Genomic DNA, 21,814 nt, shown 5'->3' on the forward strand with positions numbered 1-21,814 from the left:
TTTGAGTACAAATATATGTGACATTTGTGAGTTCAAATTGATTTATAATTAGTTAAATTTTATCGGCTCAAAATACATGAAATTAATTTAATAACTTTTTTATTTACAAAATGATGTAAAAATTAATAATAATACAAATAGGTATGTAATATAAATAATCGTTATAAACAATAAGACAATAATACAATAGTTATTTTATTTATAGTACCTAAGACGTAAAATATTGGTCACGTCGGAACTTATACAGTGTCCCATGAGGATTTACCGATTGGAATATCTCCTGAAATAATGGAGGTATCATAATTATATATATATATATATATATATTTTAAAGACTCACAGGGGAAAGGACTAAAAGTATTTCATATTTTAATTTAATTTAATATTTTGGTAAAAGTTAAAAATTTATTTTTTATTTAATTATTTTTAAAAAATCGAAGATAGCTATTTTGTAGTTTATTTTTCTGAAAATATTGACATTTCAACATTTTATTTTCAAGATTCGTAATTTTTTATATATTTTTTTGTTTTGAAAATATTTTTGTATTATTATATAGGCACAAACCCGTGGGTTATACGTTTTATAACGCTGGCACTTATATAGTTATATAGTATTAAATAATTCATAATTTTTTCCGAAACTAGAAAAAATATTGAAAATCACAATGTTAATGAAAATAAAACGTCAATATATTAAGAAAGATATACTCTAAAAAATGGTTATCTTCGATTTTTTTTTTGAAAATAATTAAATAAAAAATTATTTTTCTACTTTTTTAGAAAAACATCAAATTAAATTAAAATATTAAATATTTGTTATCCTTGTTCTTGTGAATCTTATTAAATAAAAACAGAATAATATCTCCATTATTTCAGGAGATATCGCAATGGGCAAATCCTTGCGGGACACTTTATGGCTTAAAGTCCTTATACCTATATATATTAATTGTAAATTCGAATAAATATTCAATAACTAAACTGCAACCATAAGTTTTAGCTAACTATTGTTAGAATGTACTAGATTCTAGTAACTAGAACAACAATAATTCAAGACTCTTAGTTGAAATTTCCCATTATTTGGGATTTTCTGAAAATCAGAATACATTAAAATTGTATACCGTGTGTATACAATAAGGGGGCGTTCATCCCCCCCCATTGTTCATATTTTTTCTATATAATACATTAATTAATAATTTATTTAAAAAATGTTCCGTTTGATAAAGATCGTAAATCTTAATGATATTATACTAAACATAATAAGAATTTTATGCATATTTAGGTAATCAACTGTAAATTATTTTTAGTTTGTATAGAAGAAAAATTAATTTCGCCCCTCCTCCCACCACCCATAGTCTCAATTCAAATATAATGGTAGTGGGTGGGGGGGTTGATAATTAGTACACATTAGGTTGAGAGCAACTAATCAACATCTGCTAAAACATCTTGGCCATTTTTTTCCATCAGTTGTTTGGATTCGGCCGAATATTTGTATATATCAATCACCTAAATAGGTAAATATTAGGTGCTTATACGAGAAACAATATTTTTTTTTTGATAAAAAAAATAAATTATGTATAAATATTAAATATCACTTGTTAATCTATAGTTATGACATTAAAATATTATTGTTGACTACAATTTGTGTGTTACTTATACTCAGATAAAATTATTACTACTGTGCAGAGTACTTTTTATGAAGTATTTTGTAGATAATTAAAACGACTATTAGCGAACAAATGAAATGTCAAATTTACCACGCAATTTTTAATTTTTTAGTAATATAATATTTAATAAATGGTATAAGAATGAAATTATTGATCGATTATTCCGTGTATTCGAAAATGATTATATACTTACCATTGCAGCTCATCGTTATGTACCTATTATTATTATTATTATATCTGCAGTAAATGTACTACTGCAGTTAAGTCATACTAACATATCTAATAATAATGTGGCCCAAACTCACTATAAAAAAAAATGATCAAAATGGGATAGCGCAATTTCGTCTTTAAATTCTCAGTTTTAACTTTCGGTCCGTCATACAAGCACTTTATTGAATCGACGAGGTGGGATGTCTAAAACGGTAAGTAGGTAATAACAAAGTCATGGGTCGTATATACTTATATACAATATATCATTATTATCATAAAATTATACATGAACATGAACGTATCGACGATTACTGTAAAACGCTGCGTACTAGGCAATTTGGCGGGTATATAAAAAAAAAATTACCAAACGTCAAATAATATTTGATGGATAGCACGCCGAAAACACACTCACGTATATTATACGAGGTGATTCACCGACCACGCTCATCCCCATTTTTCATTTGATAATGAATTTATTCGAATTTTATATGTCCCATTTAAGAAGTGTCCCGTAGCGATAAAAACTTATTTTTAAATGAAAATCACCTTTTTTCTGTTACTTGTTAAGTAGATCATTTATATAAAAATGTCCATGTATCTAAATTTAAATTTAAATGATTAGTTTTTAAATTATTTAATCTCTTGGACTTGAGTTAATTGGTGTATGGTAATAGGTTTGGAAGATATGGTGGTTGGTGGTTGAGGCTACGATTATTTGAAAATTATAGTAATTAATATTAATCTATCGACATTGTATGTTTTTTATATCCATTTTTAAGGAATATACATTCTTCTTAGCACATTTAAATAATTCAGAAAGTACTCGTTAAAAGTGTGATTTAGTTCTATTAAAATTTTCAAAAATATCATCTGTTTCATTATAAACACTAAATAAAGATTGTTTTTTCATATGAAAAAAATAAGTTTGTATCACTGCAGGACACACCTTAAATAGTGTATGAAATCTAAAAGATATAAATATGATATCCTATATAGCATACTTAAAAATTTAAAAAATCAGAATTTGAATAAATTATTTGAGTATTAATAGAGAAGCCACGTAAAATAAAAAAAAAAATTAAAGAAAAAAAAGGATTGATTATGTTTTGTGAATCACTGTGTATAGTGTGTGTGGGCAGGAAGTTTGCGATGACTATATTATTATTATTATTATTATTATTTTACACGTCCGTTATGTGATTAGGTATAACATTACAGAGGATAGCATTATAGTATTACGATAACGCGTGCGTCGGCTATACCTACATAATATAATATATAGAGCTTACATTTAAAATAGAATACCTATCTATTAGATCGGGGGTGGCCAACTTTAATAGACTTGCGATCGACCTTCGAGATTTTTTAAGTTGTCGCGATCGACAAAAAAAAAAAGAAAGTTGTTTATAAACAAAAAATATATTATATGTAATGTACATGCGTGTTACACTTCTTTTATTTGATATCTATGTATAATATCGTTTTCATTGTAATTTATTAATTTTTCTAAATATAATTTTTATATTCATGGGATATTTGAAGATATACAAATTTACGAAAAAAAAATACATATTTTAATTGTTTTCTGAAAAAAATTCAAAAATCAAAAAAATGCGAAAGGGTGTGGCGATCGACTGGTTGGCCACCCCTTTATTAGCTTATCAGTCGTATATTATCGTATACAGGTAGATAATATATTATATTGTGTAGTGCCGCACTGTTCATTTGCGGTCCTTCAAACTTTCTACAAGTATCTGTACACCGCTGTACACGCCGATAAAAAGGTAATAATATTGTTATTATTTTGACTTACTTACTGTGTGTTGTGATACGAAGGTTCAGTGCGATTAAAATGATGGAAAATCAAAATGATTTCAAAAACTTAGCATGACACATTTTCCATTTTCGACGAATACCAATTACCAAGCCATGATATTTTACAATATAATACGCTCACTGCCGTACTAAATGAGTAAAAGAAACTGCTCAAACAAAAAATAAAAAAATTCCATCGTATTCCGACCCATGTAATTTCGCAATAAAATATCTGGACAGTGTAAAATCACATCCCCGTCGAGAGCGTTAAACATTAATAACTGGTAAAGAGCTGATTGTCACAGACAATTATAACTTATCGGTAATGAGCTCACATAAACATTGGACGCAAACCTCGCTGATCCACGGCGTACACGTCATAATATTATATTGTGCTGCGTGCCAAGTGACCGAATATATTATATTAATCGCTTGTAATTAGATATGGTCGCTAGAGTCAGGTTGCGCATAAAATACGAATACAAATAACTTTTATGCATAGGTATGATATAAAGCTCAAGCAAAATAGCTTTGAAATGAAACGTTTTAATACGTATAATACGATATTCCATTAAGTAGGCCAAATTTTTTATCAACGTTTAGACCAGCAATCTCTCCGCACCAGTTAACCGAAACCTCGACCGGAACTGACAGCACAGAAATGAATTTTTAATAATCTGTTTAATAAAACAAGCTACTCAGCAATCACATATGTATGAGTATAATAATTTTTAATTTGAAAAGAAACACAAATAAAATACAACGTATTACATTTTAAAACTATTAGTTATATTATTATAATGTATTTTAAAATGAATTAAAAACTAAACGATTGTTAAAATCTAAATAGATGTAATTAATTCAACAACACTGAGAGCAATTTTGGCACATTAATAAAATGTATTAAAGAAGAAGATAAAATATTGTGACAGAAATTACTAAGTGATATTTGATTGTCAGTATTGTAAACAATTAATATATTTATTCTTTTCGAATGGTGTATTAATTTTTAATTTAATGGTGTATTTAACACGATATTAGCCTATCGACTAACTTGTGTCTAAAATTATTTAAAATTTGAAAAGTGTAATGATAAGAAATTAAGAAAAAAAAATTATGGATCGGTAAAATAAAACGTAGCACTTATAGTTTAATATTTAGGATTTAACAAGAATACTTAGTAATAATTGTTTATCAAACTATAAAATAATAATGGTAGAAGTTTATAAAATAGCAACAAATTATTAATACGTAAATTGACTACAATAACAGTAATAATGATTGAATGACGTATCATTTTTAATATTTATAAATATGAGAGGGAAAATAATAAAACAATAAAGTAAAAAAAAAGTGCACAAAATGTAAGTTACAATAATATAACATTAAAAATTATCAACAATAAATACGAATAAAATTCCCCCAAGCCCGTATTATTAGATACATAATTAATTATTTTTTTAACAAAATTGTTGTACATTAAAAGAGTTTTTTAACAATAAAATGTGATTACATAAATATAATGATAAAAGAATAATTAGGCGTACAAGGTACAACACTTATATACAAACTAGACAACACAAAACATACTAAACATTTATAGTAAATAAAATTTTGATCGTTAAATATTTTTTTGTAGAAGTTTAACACCAGATCCTACTTTAAACTTAAGTTATACAAATAGACTTAAGTTGTGAGCAAGTTAAAGATTAGCTAGAAGTAAACAATACATAGTTACTACCAATTTGATTTACTATAATATAGTTTAGTAAAATATCACTTAAAATGTTGTTAATCCCAAAATCGCCTAAATATTATATCATAATTTTATTTAAAAATGCAAATACATGATTAAACGTGAATACAGATCGTTTGATATAAATGTATGTTGAATTATTTAAAAAAAAATGTTAAGTACCTTACTTACTGTTATCACGGTGTTTGTGAATTATCATCCATTAATCTCAAACACTAAAAAATATCCATTTAATATACTTTTATTTCAAACGACTGATATAAAATAATGTCTTTTACGAATAATAAACATTAATAATGTTTCAAAATTATATTCTCGAAATATTTAAACCGAGAGTGACTAATAATATATTAATATATGTATTTTAATTATAATTTAAATAATAACGTAAACATTTAAGCAATAATAATAATAATAATATTATATAGGTACGAATAAAAGTTTTTACTAAAATAATTTTTAAACAAGAAAAAATATTTAGACACAACCTATCGTTTCTACATAAAAACACATTTGTTCGTATCATAAAGGGAATAAACGGAAACGAGGTAACTATGTTTGTTTAGGATATTCTAACGTTGAATATTATGTAATATAAAACGAGAGAAATATTATTTAAATATAATGACATCTTTTTTTGTGTCTATTGCACTTGTTTAGATCACAGATAGAACTTGTATTTATTTTTAATTTTTTTTTTTTTTTTGAATGATAAATGTATTTCTAAAAACTACTTAACTTTGGATTAAAACTATGTAAATAATTAAAGCCACACATCATATCAATAGGCGTAATGGTCCCAATTTTATCCTATTTTATGGAACGATGTTCTTTGGTTAACGTCCATACACTCTTGAAGTTGGTACCACGTTAAATTAAAGGGCTAAAGGACACATTTGAATTGCCTTCAGTGATTTTTTTTTAAAATAGATTACTCGAATTACCTCCTGATTTTAAAATATCATTCACTTAAATAATTGCCTCCTATTTTAGGTAGTGACCCTTTTGTACTGGAATCGCTTTCGATAACTACATTTGATTGATTTCTCGTTTAAATTTCAAATATTGATTTTTTTATTTTAAATTAAAAAATACTATGAATGTGCACACAACGATTTACAATGTGAGAACAAAAAATAAAAAAATTGAATATTATACTACGAAAATTGTTTATATAATATAATTTATATAATAAATAAATAATGAATAAATAAAATAAATGTTTTACTGTCCACAATTTAAGTTAATACAAAATATAAATATTTTAATAAATCGACAAACACAGTCTGGCGCGTACATCTGGCCTTCTAGGTTAGAATTTCTATCCCTCTCTCACCGAAATAAAAAACAGGAAAATTATTAAATATGTTTTTAAAGAGTAACAATGATATTTGCCAATTGAAAGTATACAGATAAAAAATGTTATCGATATAAAGTATGAAAATTCACAAACTTAGTTTTTGGGGCCACCCTTAAAATATTTTTTGTATATGTGCCTAACAGAGAAGTAATAATTGGTCATAAAAGTGATGTGTGTATAAAGTCATACAAAAATAATATTTTTGAGCATTATGGAAATCAACATAATAGTCGATAGTTCTATCACGTACTATCGATATATTAATTTATAATCAGTTGTTTGGTACTCGAAGTACCTCCAAAACCACACCGGAAATTCTTGTGAAAAAAGGTCATCTACCTAAATGTGGAAGGCAATTCATGTGCGCCCAAATCAAAACGCGTAAACTCAAGCTCTGAAATACAGACGTTTGCTGACTAATTATTCTTCATCACTACTACAAAATATATGACAATACTCTAAACTTACGATAGAAAATACTGTGTATGGTATGACAACAAGGGTCAGACATGCGGAAAACATTCCGTAGAAATGTCGTGTACTATTTATGTAAATTAGTTAATTCATGATAATAGGCCTAATAGGGTCGGTAGAAACGGTAATAAAAATAATAGTAGTAGTAGTAGTAGTAGTAGTAGTAGTAGTAGTAGTAGTAGTAGTAGTAGTAGTAGTAGTAGTAGTAGTAGTAGTAGTAGGAGTAGTAGTAGTAGTAGTAGTAGTAGTAGTAGTAGTAGTAGTAGTAGTAGTAGTAGTAGTAGTATAATACTGAATTGTAAAACAGAAAATGTGTGTTTGTTTTTTGTCTTGATAACGTGATTAGGGATAATGATCAAAAAGTATATCAGTTAAAAACACTGAAAGAAATTCGATGGGTGTTGTGTAATGTCCAATTGACTATAGTGAATTCGGAATTGGTAGACAAAGACGGGATAATATAACAGCGAAGGAGTGTAAAGGAAAACCCTGTAATAAAATTGAAAAAAAGGATACTTATAAAGGAGATAAATAAATTATACATGTTGAATGAATTCTGGGTTGAGAAATGAGAAACCCATGAACTCTGTTTGGTCTAGATTCATCATGAACAGTTTATCGGTGGGGGTAAGATCTGTTTTTTCACCAGTGAATTGCTTATCAAAATTGCTCACGTCCTTACGGTGTTTCTATAACATAAATATGATATTAATTTTTTACGGATTCTTAATGCCGTGTAGTGAGGAATACTTACGATTTTTGGTTTAAACGGCGGTTGCACTTCCCGGTTTTCAATTTTTGCCCAATCGATACGTCTAAAAAATACATGTCCCCGAATGTCTTCTTCACCCCTGGGACCTCCTCCCAATCTTTTCATCGGATTTTTAGTCAAAAACTACAGTTTTTAGAAAATATAAAGATTTCAAAACATCAAAAATAAATTAATAAAAAATGTACTTCTATTAAGTTTCTAGTATTAGTGATATTGAAATAACGTTACCCCTTTGCATATTTCTTTGGCTTCTTTAGACATTCCTTTAGGGTAACTGACGCTGTGATCAGTGATGGCCGCAAAAAGTTCTTCTTCGTCTTCTCCATCAAATGGTGGCTGTCCGACCAACATTTCATACAGGAGAACACCGTAAGCCCACCAATCGACAGACTTGCCATAGGGTTGGTATAAAATTATCTGAAAATCAATAAGTGTTTGTATTGTATACTTCAAGCGTACAATATGATTTTTCGAGTGAAAATATAAAAACAATTAAACAATACTATTAATACGTTATTAGAATATCTATATTATGATACATCATATATCAACCAATATTGCCAAGTTGAAACATTTATAATATTATTGTGATTACCAATTTGTTTATGGTTAAATTATGTCGTAGGTGTACTACGTATAGATATGCAATACGGATGTGTATTGTATATTATAGCACATATATAATTGTCAGTTTAGTTTAGCAATGGAAGTTTATCGGGGCTTAATAGTAAACCGTCAATTGTTTATATTGATAATAGATGAGATTATGTATAGAATAGTAAGGTAAAGATATTCGTTGTCGATTGCTTGATTAATGTCGCTGTTGATTAATAATAGTCCTAATTAACAGGTATGCGAATAATATTAAAATGATATGGTTTATTACTAATCGAAACATAATGTTTAATGTTTATAGAATAATAATATAATACGGTACGCTTGTTTTTACAATAAACTTCAATATTATTATAGTTCTGTTTACACTTTTATAACGATAAGTTTAATTTAAAATCATTACAGTGACGTATAATGTAAAATATGTGTGTTATAGCTTTTAAAAATAATCAACGCAACTAATATTGTTTGGTATGCGTGATCTACCGATATTATAAGAATTTAGCATGTTGGATGTGAGATCTATTCGTTTTAAACACGTCTAACGAATAAAGTTGGATTCTAAACATAAATAAACACGTGATTCTAATATAAGATCGCATTTTATTTTGATTTGCTAAGTACAGATGTATGAAATGAAACATGGAACCACCAAGAATTGTAATTCAATAGGTATGCACATTGCACTTACAGTAGTGTTATAGCTTATTGTTATAGTAGTTATAGTTTCGTGTGTTATTAATTTAGAAATGTAAAAGAAAAGGAAAATTATATATCGTAATATGATTAGTGAGTGGCGACGAGAACATTTGTAGACAATATTTAAAAGATTGAGTACTACTATATACTAAAACACATATAAAAATTAAAATAAACTTATAAAATTCAATAAGTAGTTAACAGAAATTACAAGAAATAACAGAAGTTTTAATGCAAGTTTATAAATAAATTGTTGCACTAAGGTTTACAAAAAAAGGTTGCCAAGTGCTAGTAAGGTAAATAATATATTTTTATTATTCGTATTATTATTCAATTATATGATTTAGTAAATTTAGTAAATCGTACACTGAACCAAATATCTTTCAGAAAATATACACGTAGAGTCGCTACACTAATTTAGCGCTAAAAATGTCTTAAATACCTAAGAGTATGTAGGTAAACAAGCGTAAGGTGACAATAATCTATAAAATTGAATAGAACCAATTAAATATCTTTTTTCTTCGTAATACAGCAATGCAATTGATTTTCATTTGAAAATTGAGGTAATATACACTAAAAAAAAATCATCTTAATAACGAGAGCTTGTTTAAAAGATAATATCGTGTTTTTTAAAGGTCTTATGGTTTACAATCATAATTAATGATATTTTTTGTTCTTTTTCAAATTTAAAAATGTTAGTCGAAGTAGAATGAAACAATAATTAGGGTACTTTACTGATTGTGAATGAATACAGTTAATGAACTTCAACATTTTAAATACTATTGAACGACGAGATGAAATAAAATTTATACAAAGCTTAGATTTAAAATAATAATATTTTTCTAAATTCTGTTTAAGTAAATAATGGAAAATTAATTTTGATGATGATACAGCCGATAGAGGGCAGTGGATGGATATCGTTTTACTTCTAATGACTAAAAGTCTATTATAATTAATAATAGTCTATACTCTATTAAGTATACTAAGTATAACATTTTTAATACGTCACTACTTTAATCGGATAGTATAAAGGAGTTTTGTTTTATATTCAACTAAAAACAAATAGTTGGATGTTTGGAGACTCCAAATTGGAGTAGTTAATCTGTAGTGATGGTTTCACTGTAAACCTTGAATTAATTTAAAAAAAACTAAAAAAACATTTCTTACAAAATTATAAATAAAAAAATTGTAAAAAACAAAACGGAAATACTATCAAATTATTTGCAAAAATCTATAATAATATAATGAAGGTTTGAAAAAGCATTTTATATGTAGACTGTAGATGTACCACTTTTACGCACGTATAATTTTGGTATTTTTTATGCAACTTTCTAAAAAAGATAAATGAACATAATAAATTGTATTACGAACGTAATTTAAAATTTGAATAAAATTATGTAATTTCACGTTTATTTTAATATTTCATAGTTTACACTGAATAGTATTTGGATAAATCAAGGAATTTATATTTTATAACTGCCTTCTGAATATAATGCAATGAAAAATATGTATAAGTAATAATTATAATAATGTTTTACTTAGTGAATTACACAAAAGTCCTCAGAGACTAATGCTAATATAAGCCTAACGGTGTACTGGACATAAAAGTAACGAATTCAGCTACGCGTTACACATGAGTTAGATAAAACATAAAGACAATCAAATCTACTTTCACGGTGTATAAAATACAATATACATCGATGCTTAACAGTTGCAATAAAAAAATCAAATACCAAAATAATAAAGCAATCAAGCATATTATCGACCATAAACAAAAATATCTTACCTCTGGGGCAATATAATCTGGTGTTCCGCAAAATGTTTTTGTAGTCTTATCACCCATAATGCCTTCTTTGCACATACCGAAATCAGCGATTTTTATGTGACCATCCTGATCCAATAGAACGTTATCCAATTTCAAATCTCTGTATATGATACCATTGAGATGCAAATAGAAAAGTCCAATGGCTATTTCTGCGGAATAAAATCTAGAAAAAAAAATATATTTACGAGTTGACATAATATGAATAAACTTCACGGGAAAATTAACGTACACGGCGACAGGTTCTTTAAATTTTCCACATTGTTGAATTTGAAACATTAAATCTCCACCATTTATATACTCCATCACAAAATATAGACGATCCTGAGAAAAAATAATTTTTTTATTTCCTTAATCTAGTTTTGAAAATTGTTGTTGTTTTTAACAATAAACGCATTATTTTAAAATTGATATATCATATAATTAAGCTACAAATACAAATCGATAGTTATTACTTATTATTAATATAAAATGGCTCATGTAAAATATGAGAAAATTCGTTTTGTTTTATTTATTGTTAAAAACATTTCTATTGTTAACTGTTATTATCATAGTATTGATTAAATATACCAAATATATTATATTATTAATCAACGATAATAATATGTATAACGAAACAATTGAACATTAATCTATTGCTGCAGTATAACGGAAATGTAACAATTATAAAGAATTAAACTTTTTGTATTGAAAAAAGAAGTTCTATATCTATGCCATAAATAAAAACATATTTTTTTCATTTAATTCTAATGCTCCGATTTCAAAAATAAAACATATAGGTGCGTTTAAAATTCTAAGACCAATATAATTTAAGTTGACTTAAATTCTATTGCCTTTATAATTATAAACATTAACCTAGCTCAACCGAGAGTGGATAATAATGTATTAACCATAATATTATATTGATTATAATACTAAGTAGTTATTTTAAATTAAATATACAAATAAATAATATGTATAAGAACCGAAATCTGTGATAAAAAAATTACAACATAAAAGATAAAATGAGTGTAGCGTATTTTGGTCTAATTTGTTTTATTTTATTTTTTTATTATAATTTAGTTTAAAAAATAATCCACAAAATAAAGAAAATGATTATTGACAAAGCGATATTAATAACTATATTAAAATTACTACAAATAAAGTAAGATATTTTTTAACAAAAGCCAATATTCAAAAAGGAATAAAACCAATATAAATCCAATAAAATGAAGTCTGTAGAAAATATGAATACAAACAAAAACTAAAATAATTATAACAATTGAATAATAAAGTAATATTATAAAAATAAGCTGTTAAAACTAGAAAAATAAGTATAAATTTATAACTTAAAACTTTAAGCAAAACACTGGTTAAAGTTTCAATACATTTTATGTATTAATATATCTTTAAATATAATTAATATTTGGATTCCAATGTTCAAAAAGTTTTTTTATTTGTGTTAATTTACTATATTACTGCATAACCTAACCTAACCAGTGTTGAGTTCAGATAGCAAAAATAATATCTAGATAAATATTAGATTACTAGCTAAATAATTATTTAAATTAGTATATGAAGATAAAATATTCAATTTTTATCTAGATAAATACGTGGATAAAACATTTTTATCTTATAATAATTAATTTGTATTAATGCTTGACGTGCTATTAGGTTCTCGGCTGAGTAGTGTTATTGGGGAAAGCATAACCAGGAAGGCTTATTTTGGGTCAAAAATATATTGAAGAATAAATATGCGTAAAAAATACAATTAGTAAACAATTATTGAAAAAATACACGTGAATTACACAACGAGATTTATCAAGATATTTTTATAGATTTCCATAAATTAATTTAAATCTAAGATAATAATTTATTTATTTATCTAAATAAGATTTAGGTACTTAATGTGTATCTAGATTATTTATCTAGATATTAATCGACACTGCATATATAGCTACGAGTCAGGTAATACACATGATTATAATTTATAATATACTTTATATTATTATCATAATTTATATATCTATTCTATTAATGGTGTACTTGATCAAATTATCGAATAAACGCCCTCGAAAGCTCCCCGAAAATCAGAATGAAGGTAATTACATAAATTTAATATTAGTAACTGGTAAGTGGTAATATTTTCCGGCACATCTAAGTGTAGGGAAGAATCCCTCAAACCTAGCCCTATTTTACTAGGTTTAGCCATATTATAGTAAACTTATAATACTTTAATTACATATTTTTTTCATTTTTACGATATTACGATGAGTTACAACATTATTCTGATAATTGTTTTACCACGATCTAGGCGCGTCAAGTAATGTATAAAATATCAGAAAAAATCTGACAATATCAGTGAAATTAATTTCGTAAAAATTAAAAAATTACTTGCATCACAATGATGATTTTTTTCGGGTATGCCTTAAAAAGCAATAGTGTTTCATATTGTAGTATTTTTTCAAGATGTAAAAATATATTGTTGATCTCGGAAAAATATAAAAACGAACCCTTTTCACAGGTCTCAGAATTATTTATAGTGTAAACAGTGTAGTTTCATTTAATGCTTTGTACTTCAAGTTTGTGTTGAAATTGTATACATTATTATAAAAAAGTAAGAAAAATATTTTATGACAACAAAAAGTATAAAACATGTGATTTATAGTAAACGTTCATAAATTCCATTAAATTGTGTATAATTTTAATAAAAATGATGCCAATATTGTTTATTTAGTTTTCATTCACAATAATATCGTTTATTTTCAAAATAAGACACTTTTCTTCAAAACGTATACAAATTTTTAAAATCTCTTTAATAAGTAAAAACGTCTATCAAAATGTATGTAAAAACTCTTTAGAGTTTTCTTTGAAATAAAAAAAAGTACGTTACTAAAATTATAATATAAAAAGAGAACAAAAGCGTACCGCTCTGCTGTACGACAGATGTCGAATGGGTCATTGTGATGGATATGTTAAACTTGAACTAAATTAAATAATATAATTTATTTTTCATGTTATGTTTTATTAGGTAAAATAATTTATTTTACTATTAGTAATAATAGTAGATTGAATTTATTTTTACCAAATATATTGTATTTGAAAATATCATTGTGTGTATAAAATATAATATTATATGTACAAGTTTTATGTTTTCATGAATAAAGTTTTTGAATAGCTTATATGGAATATTTTATTAAATTATCAAACTTTTTAAATAAGCAAAAAAATGTTTATCAACATTTATAGAAATGAAACTAAAAAAAATCATAATTTTAAATGTGTTTAAAAAGTAGAAATATTTTTAAAATTATATTATTAATAAAAAGATAGTTATTTAAATATTTAATAAAAATTTCAAATATTTATTGTGATTAATTTTTGAATTACAACAATAAAATAAAATCGATTGAAAACCGTTTCGTGAATAAATTCCTGATTATTTTTAAAGGTAGATACTGAGAATATTTAACTTTTCACCACCGAACACCAAAGTATAAATTATATCAAATTTTCAATTCAAATCCACTTTCAAAGTTGAAAATCAAAGTATTTTTTCGACTGCTAATCGTATATACAAAAAAACACACATACACACACACACAAACTAATGTAAAATTAATACACTCATTGTTCCGTTCAGAATCTAAGGAGATCATATTATAATATAGAGAAACATGTATGTATCCTAATATATTTACGTAAATGTTATGTGTCTGTTATTTAATAAACAGAAGGTCGAATCTTAAAATATGATTGAAAACATAATAATAAATTATTGATTATAACAAAATTTAGTGTTAGTGTATCCATCAGAAAACAATTTAAAGATGACATTAATTTATGAAATTACCCAACTGCTGTAATTAACTTTTAATTATTGTAAAATAACAAAAAAAAAAATATTTTTACTTATTTTCGTATCACATACGCATTACACAGTATTCGAGAACAATGAATTTACATTCAACATAATTGATTCAGTTTTGTTATTTTTATATTATAAAAAGAATACTGACCTTTATGAACTACCTAAATTAACCAAATTATAAAGCCCCAAGTACTTAAGATGAAACATAATTATATTTAATCACTTGTCAGTTTTTATATTTATATTTCAACGATATGGGATAAAACTATTTTTAAATTGTTATATTATTATTTTTTTTTATCATTATTATGACTTAAAAGTAAAAATTAAAAAAAAAAAATATGACGGGAGAACATAGATAATATTCTTCTATTTTTTTTTCAATTATATTAGACTTGTTGAGGTCTCGATTAGTGGCGATAAATGATGATTAATATGTTATTATCATCAAGTTGATTAATAGGTCAATTTATCGTTATATTAAAACGATATCAATCATGTCGAACGTACATTTTTCATGTTAGGTATATGCGTATTTAAGACGGAGATAAAAACTAGTAAAACGTAGGAGAGACTGATAAAATGTTTTTATATTAAAAAAATAGGAAATGATAAGTGCTTATTTAAGATAAGTACGATAGCACTTTTATTTTGATATCAATGCTTTAATACTTTTTACTTGAAAACAAATAAAAATATTCTGCAACATACGTATATATTATAATATATTTCAAAATTTCAAATCAAAATACCAGAAAACTATGTTATTTTTTATTAAATAAAAAATATATGTTTTCCATATGAAAAACATATTTTTAATTTCTCAAGCATTTTTATTGTAAACAATTAACACAAAAATGTATCTGAAACCAGTATAGATTTTTTTTCAACTTAAAGTTTAAATTCAAATGTTTAAATAGATTGAATTAATAATATAAAAACAATTTCTACTTTACTTTCTAATTATTGGAATAATTCAAGCTATTCAAAAAGTCTATATGTAATAATAATAATTGTTATTAAGCGTTTATATAAACATTTGTGAATTCTTACCATTGTCTGAAAACAAGAGTGTAGTTGTACAAGGAATGGTGGTTTACTAGACAACGCTAATACACGTTTTTCCACCATGGTGCATTCAACATCATCGTCTTGAATAATTATATCTTTTTTCAAAATTTTTATCGCGTACAATTCATCAGTTCCCTTACGCTCAGCCAACATTACCTAATGGTTAAAATAAATCAATAAACGATCAACAAGAATTAAAAAAATAACAATTATATTGCTAATCATTACTTTTCCAAAACTGCCTTTTCCGAGTACTTGTAAAAAATTGAAATCCGACGCTCTGATAACATCTTTTTTCCCCATATTATGAGGTACATCCTTGTCAGGCACCATTGGTTTTCTACTGGTTAATGATGTCTTCTAAATGTGTGAATATAATTTATAATATATAAAATAATAACAATAATAATAAAAATAATTTAAAACTTTACTAGCAAAATTATATACTTCTAAAGCTCTTACTGAAAAGAACACCAATAAGCAGCTACATTATTTAGGATAAGCCAGAAAAAAACACAAAAGTCATTTATTAGCGCCATCATTTTTTTTTTAATATTTTATAATACAAAAATATTTAGAAGTATTGGGAGTTTGATTTGAATTCTGAATAAATATTATTCAAAAATTGTCATTAAATAAATAGAAGTATGATAAATTGTTTTAAAAGTAAACATTAAAGAGTTTTTAAGATTATTTTAGTATACTTTTTTATTATTTTAATATTATATTACATATTCAACTTATAAATATAAAATATATAAAAATAATTTTAAAATGTCATTATTATAATTTATTAAATGTGAAATTAATATGTAAGTAATTTTATAACAACATTTTAAAATCGATCGTATTTGAACAGATTTTCTTCGCAATATTAAAATATTAAAATTTATTGGTACCAAATTTGAAACGTATAAAATATCTGCTTACGAGTATAATACTGATTAATATTTACGAAGTATTTTTAAGTATTTGTATTTTACATTAGATGTTATTAAACTGAACTTATATTCAACTACCTACTAAAGAACAGAGTATTAAATCTATTTGAACTTATCAGTTCTCAGCAAAAAACATATCGAATTTACCCTTTGGAATGTGTTAACCTAAATCAATAGTATATCAGATAGAATAAATTCATAACATTCTAGGTGTTTGGTATATTTAAAATAATAATATTGAATTTACTATATCATAGTATATATTATTAGATATTTCTAAGAAATAATATGTTTATACAATATGATGAACGATTGGTTTGTAAAATCAAAACACTTTTTGTAGAAATATTACAATAGTTACCTTAAATATTCAAAATAGATGTAGTTAATACAGAACATTTTATCACATTACAGTTTTTAAATTTGGTGAAAGTATTGCAAGTAACTTGATAATTCAAATATAATATATTTATCTGTTTTATTGTTATCACCAATTAATCAGATAATAAAACAGTTTAATAAATTAATTTATTGATAAAAAAATATTCATTTGTTTGTACTGTATAAAATGAAACACAAAAACAAATAATATAGATATATATTTAAACTTGAGTCTTTCATGTCCTTATAATAATGTTTACTCAAATATTTACGTTTAAAACAACTTTTCGATTAAAAATGTTTGTGAAACTAAAACCACATTTAAAATTTAATGAAAAAAAAACACAAGGAGTTTTGATTGACGGTAAAGTGAGTTGATGAATAATTTATTACACAGTTTTCTTCGTAGTTTACTTCTTTAATTTCAATGAAGGTTTAAAACTATTACCAAAAACAAATTTAATGTATTGTTAGTTGGCCTTCTTTTGTTTTCTCCGGTTAGAAAATAATAATAATAGTAATAATAAACAACTAACATAAATGTCTGTATAAAGACAAGAAATTAACAAAATAATATTATCATTTTTCTACATTTTTAGTTTTTAATTATAAATAATGGAACATGTATATTATTTATGAATCATAATAATAACAAGTATTATAAAGCGCAGTAACTAAAAGCAATATTTAAATATTCAAGGTATGCTAATTTATTTTACACGAATAAAACGTATATATGTATTTTCAACGATTAAAAAGTAAAGTTAAATAACCAATATAGAATGATTACAAAATACTAACTTATTTTATAACTAAGTTTTTTAGCATGTCTGTATAATTTTTAAAAAATTGAATAGTAATACAATAAAAAATTAATTTTTTTTTTATCTTTATTTTGTAATACATAATCATATTTTGTTTATTATATATTTTAAGAAGTACCTATATAGAAGTAAGTGTTACGGCATATGTTTAAATTATAATTAAAATTGTTTTATTAATGGGATTAATATGATTGAAAATTTGTTCAAAATTAAAATATTAATTTACTGTTATTTGATTTATACAAGTAAATACCATTGAATTTAACATAATACGTTTAGAATGAGTGATTATTTTTACTTTTTACTAAAAAATATTTACAAGTCATAAATACATATATTTACACATTTTTTCCATTATTCATTATATGAAAACAATAGATACTCATAAAACAAAATAATTTACAAAAATCACTAACTGTATTGATACTAATGCTACGATTACAGCAAAACAAACGGTGTTTTGTAGGGTTCAACTATAAATAATTTTATGCCTAATAATATTATATTGCTAATCACTTTACAATTAACCAGAAATTATTTTCTAAAAAAATATATGGACAAAATTTAAAGATTTGTTAATTTAAATTTAATAAGCTTATCATCGAAAAATATTTGGTTTTAATCATTATGTGTAACTCAGTAACTGTAATGATATAAGAAGTGCTACTAGGAAAATATTAGGTTATAACTCATAAGTAGATACCGGATTTTTACGTTTTTATATATTTTTATTGAGAGTATGCTTCAATTTGATAAACATTCTCGACGATTCATTACAAAATAATGAATAATAAAAAATATATAAATTGTTTAATGCATAATAAAGCATATCTCAAGGTTATTAAAGAATGTTTTGTGCAAAATGCTATGTTTCAGGAATATTGGAGTTTATTTAAGTATTCTATAGAAAATGTAATAGTTTATAAAAAAAATATATTTTTGACTTCTGTAATATTCTACCATTAACATAAAATTAGTTCTTTTATTTAAAAAACGTTATTATTATTGTTTTTTTTTATTCATATATCTGAAATTTTAGGTATGTAACTATGTGCTACAATCATACATTATATATAATATAATTAAACAATATACACCAGTATATAACCATATTATAGATTAAATAATATGCTTGTTCAAATAATTTTTTAAAGATAAGAAAACTATCGTATAATTATTATAAACCGTTACTTTTATTTGTTTTTACAGTATTTAATAAATTTTTAAGAAAAATCACATTTTTCCAAAAAATAATATTTATATATAATAAAGATTATTTAATAAATTATAAGAAAAAAACTTCTTATTTTTAAGATTTTAGGCGTATATAAATCCAGTTTTAATTAGTATTAATTATTTTCATTATTAAAATTCTTTTAAAATACCCTTAAATTAGAACTAGAATTATTATTGAATTTAAAAATAATTGTAAAATTGATTTCCTTCAAATATAAATGATATAAATACCTATTTATAGTAATATTCTAATAGAAAACTTGAAGTTAAACTGTGCAGTACACACATGTTATCTGCAGTGAATGGATAAAGTTTGATTAAGTTTATGTTTAATTAGGATTTTAATTAAAATACATTTTACAGCCATATAAATATTCTCTAAAATATATACATGCTATTCGCTAATATACAAAATAAAACTACATAGTATTTTATTAAATTTGAAACGAACCGAATTTCGACTTTGCGTTTTTGAGCCCTGTGTTAAGAGAGATATAAATATAAATTAATTAATGTGCAATGCTTACATAAACGTGAATAACATTAGTTGTTTGAAGAACACACAAAATTAAGTAGAACAAATAAAGATAATTTTTAGTAGCAAAAAAAAAGAAGGAAGATAGGAGAAGAAAATAAAAGTAGAAAAGTTTCATCATGCTGCTCAAAGTTGAAAGATTTTAGTTCCAAGTTCTGTATAGCATTATCATCAAGAAGAACCAATTATATATGCAATAATCATATTTTGCATGAATGTTCTCAAAATTGAACCGCAAACGTTTAAATATAGATACACAACACACAAAAGTACACGCGCAGATAGAATTAAATTATGAAGGATAAATCAAAATAGTTACTTCGTATTACTTAAGAGGACGTTTCACGCGCATATTATATATTATCCCCATCTTATAAACGGACAACACAGTACAAACCGTTTTCAACCGTGGTCAAGAACCATAAAGACTGTATTCCAAGTATAGCAAACAAAATTTCACACAAAAGTGAAAATTTTTATTGTATAACGTCGTTTTTATTTTTTTTTTTGTTTTCAAGTTTGAAAAACACAACAACAAAAAATATTGGATATTGAAACTATAAGAACTTTTGATATCACTAATAAGTGATTATAAAAAATTAAAAATGATGTTACACAGTCAATATTTTCATTATTATATTATGAAAATTTGGTTGCTAAACTTTGACTACAGCCCGAGTGTTTCTTGTCTGCATGAAACGGTTTCTACTATATTATACGTTTGTAAGACAGAGACGGGTGAAGCGTCTTCTTAAAAAAAATTACTAATAATTTTCTTACCCGCATTTGATATTTTAGTGCAGCTAGGTCGGCACCTTCTTCGGGCACGGGCACATTATAGAATTCCCCTTCTTCTTGAGTTAATAGTTTGAACCAACCTTCTACTGGCGATTTGATCAGTTCCGATATTCCAAACGACAAAGATCCCATGAAATCGTTTCTGGACGTTCTGTCCCAATCCCACACCTCAATCAATAGTCTGCGATCTTTATCTTCAGGCTTCAGCTCACTGCACAAATCAATACCATAGTTTTATCATTGTTGTGACGTTTTCCCCAGAACAATAGAAAGTAAGTTTTGCGATTGAATTTCAAGATCCATAAGTTTCGTATGTCAACTTTGATGTCAAGTAAAGACAGAGTTTATAAATTGATTTGCTTTGCAATCTTTTTGAACTTCCTTAAACACTCACATCTCCTCAATTCTTTACTGTCTCCCAAGGCGTAAACATATATTTTTCAACTTTAAAAATAATATTCAAGTTAAACGTTTAATGAAATAAACAATTATAAACTAAAAACTAATAAATGAATTATCGTTATTGCACTATAAATTGCATTAAAACTATTCTCATTAAAATACATTTTTATCATTAATAAGTAATTATTAAACAGTAGTAAGCAACAATTTTCATGTAAAGAAAAAAACAATTTAAGTATTTCCCAAAGAAAAAAAAAATATCATCAACATAAACATTTTGTTTTAAAGTTTTTAAGTGAACTTCATTGATGAGAAACTTACTGTAATAGATATTATAATGTTTTAAATTTGATTCAATACTAAATCTCTGCAAAGTATGCAAAATAGTTTTGAGCAGCTTCTATATTCCTTAAGATAATTTATAATTTATTTTCCTAAACGATAGACTAAACTATTTTTTTTCAAAACATCACATAAATTATATTATTAATTATTATAATATTATCATTTATTATAAGTTATAAGGCAATAACCTAACCGTGTATAATGATATTAATATGTTAAAGCAGGTATAATAGCTTAAAATTAG

The 21,814-nt window shown here is 24.8% G+C and overlaps 1 protein-coding gene across 4 annotated transcripts in view; it reads right to left on the minus strand.

Annotated features, from left to right (window-relative positions):
- Nucleotides 1–6,135: 6,135 nt before the first annotated feature.
- LOC113555112 (protein kinase C, brain isozyme) overlaps nucleotides 6,136–21,814 on the minus strand; it is an 82,459-nt gene continuing 66,780 nt past the window's right edge. For 2 of the 4 annotated variants that reach the window (XM_026959444.1, XM_026959445.1), the window contains exons 7-15: nucleotides 20,806–21,034; nucleotides 19,942–19,968; nucleotides 16,337–16,468; nucleotides 16,091–16,264; nucleotides 11,420–11,511; nucleotides 11,152–11,353; nucleotides 8,280–8,468; nucleotides 8,034–8,174; nucleotides 6,136–7,968 (exon numbers count right to left, since the gene is read on the minus strand). In XM_026959444.1, coding sequence (XP_026815245.1) covers nucleotides 7,816–7,968; nucleotides 8,034–8,174; nucleotides 8,280–8,468; nucleotides 11,152–11,353; nucleotides 11,420–11,511; nucleotides 16,091–16,264; nucleotides 16,337–16,468; nucleotides 19,942–19,968; nucleotides 20,806–21,034 — 1,339 coding nt within the window. In that variant the 3' untranslated portion in view covers nucleotides 6,136–7,815. The remainder of the gene's footprint in view (nucleotides 7,969–8,033; nucleotides 8,175–8,279; nucleotides 8,469–11,151; nucleotides 11,354–11,419; nucleotides 11,512–16,090; nucleotides 16,265–16,336; nucleotides 16,469–19,941; nucleotides 19,969–20,805; nucleotides 21,035–21,814) is intronic. The other 2 variants (XM_026959447.1, XM_026959446.1) reach the window with 1 other exon arrangement.

The sequence above is a fragment of the Rhopalosiphum maidis genome, chromosome 2 (genome assembly GCF_003676215.2).
Source record: "Rhopalosiphum maidis isolate BTI-1 chromosome 2, ASM367621v3, whole genome shotgun sequence".
Taxonomy (NCBI): Eukaryota; Metazoa; Arthropoda; class Insecta; order Hemiptera; family Aphididae; genus Rhopalosiphum; species Rhopalosiphum maidis.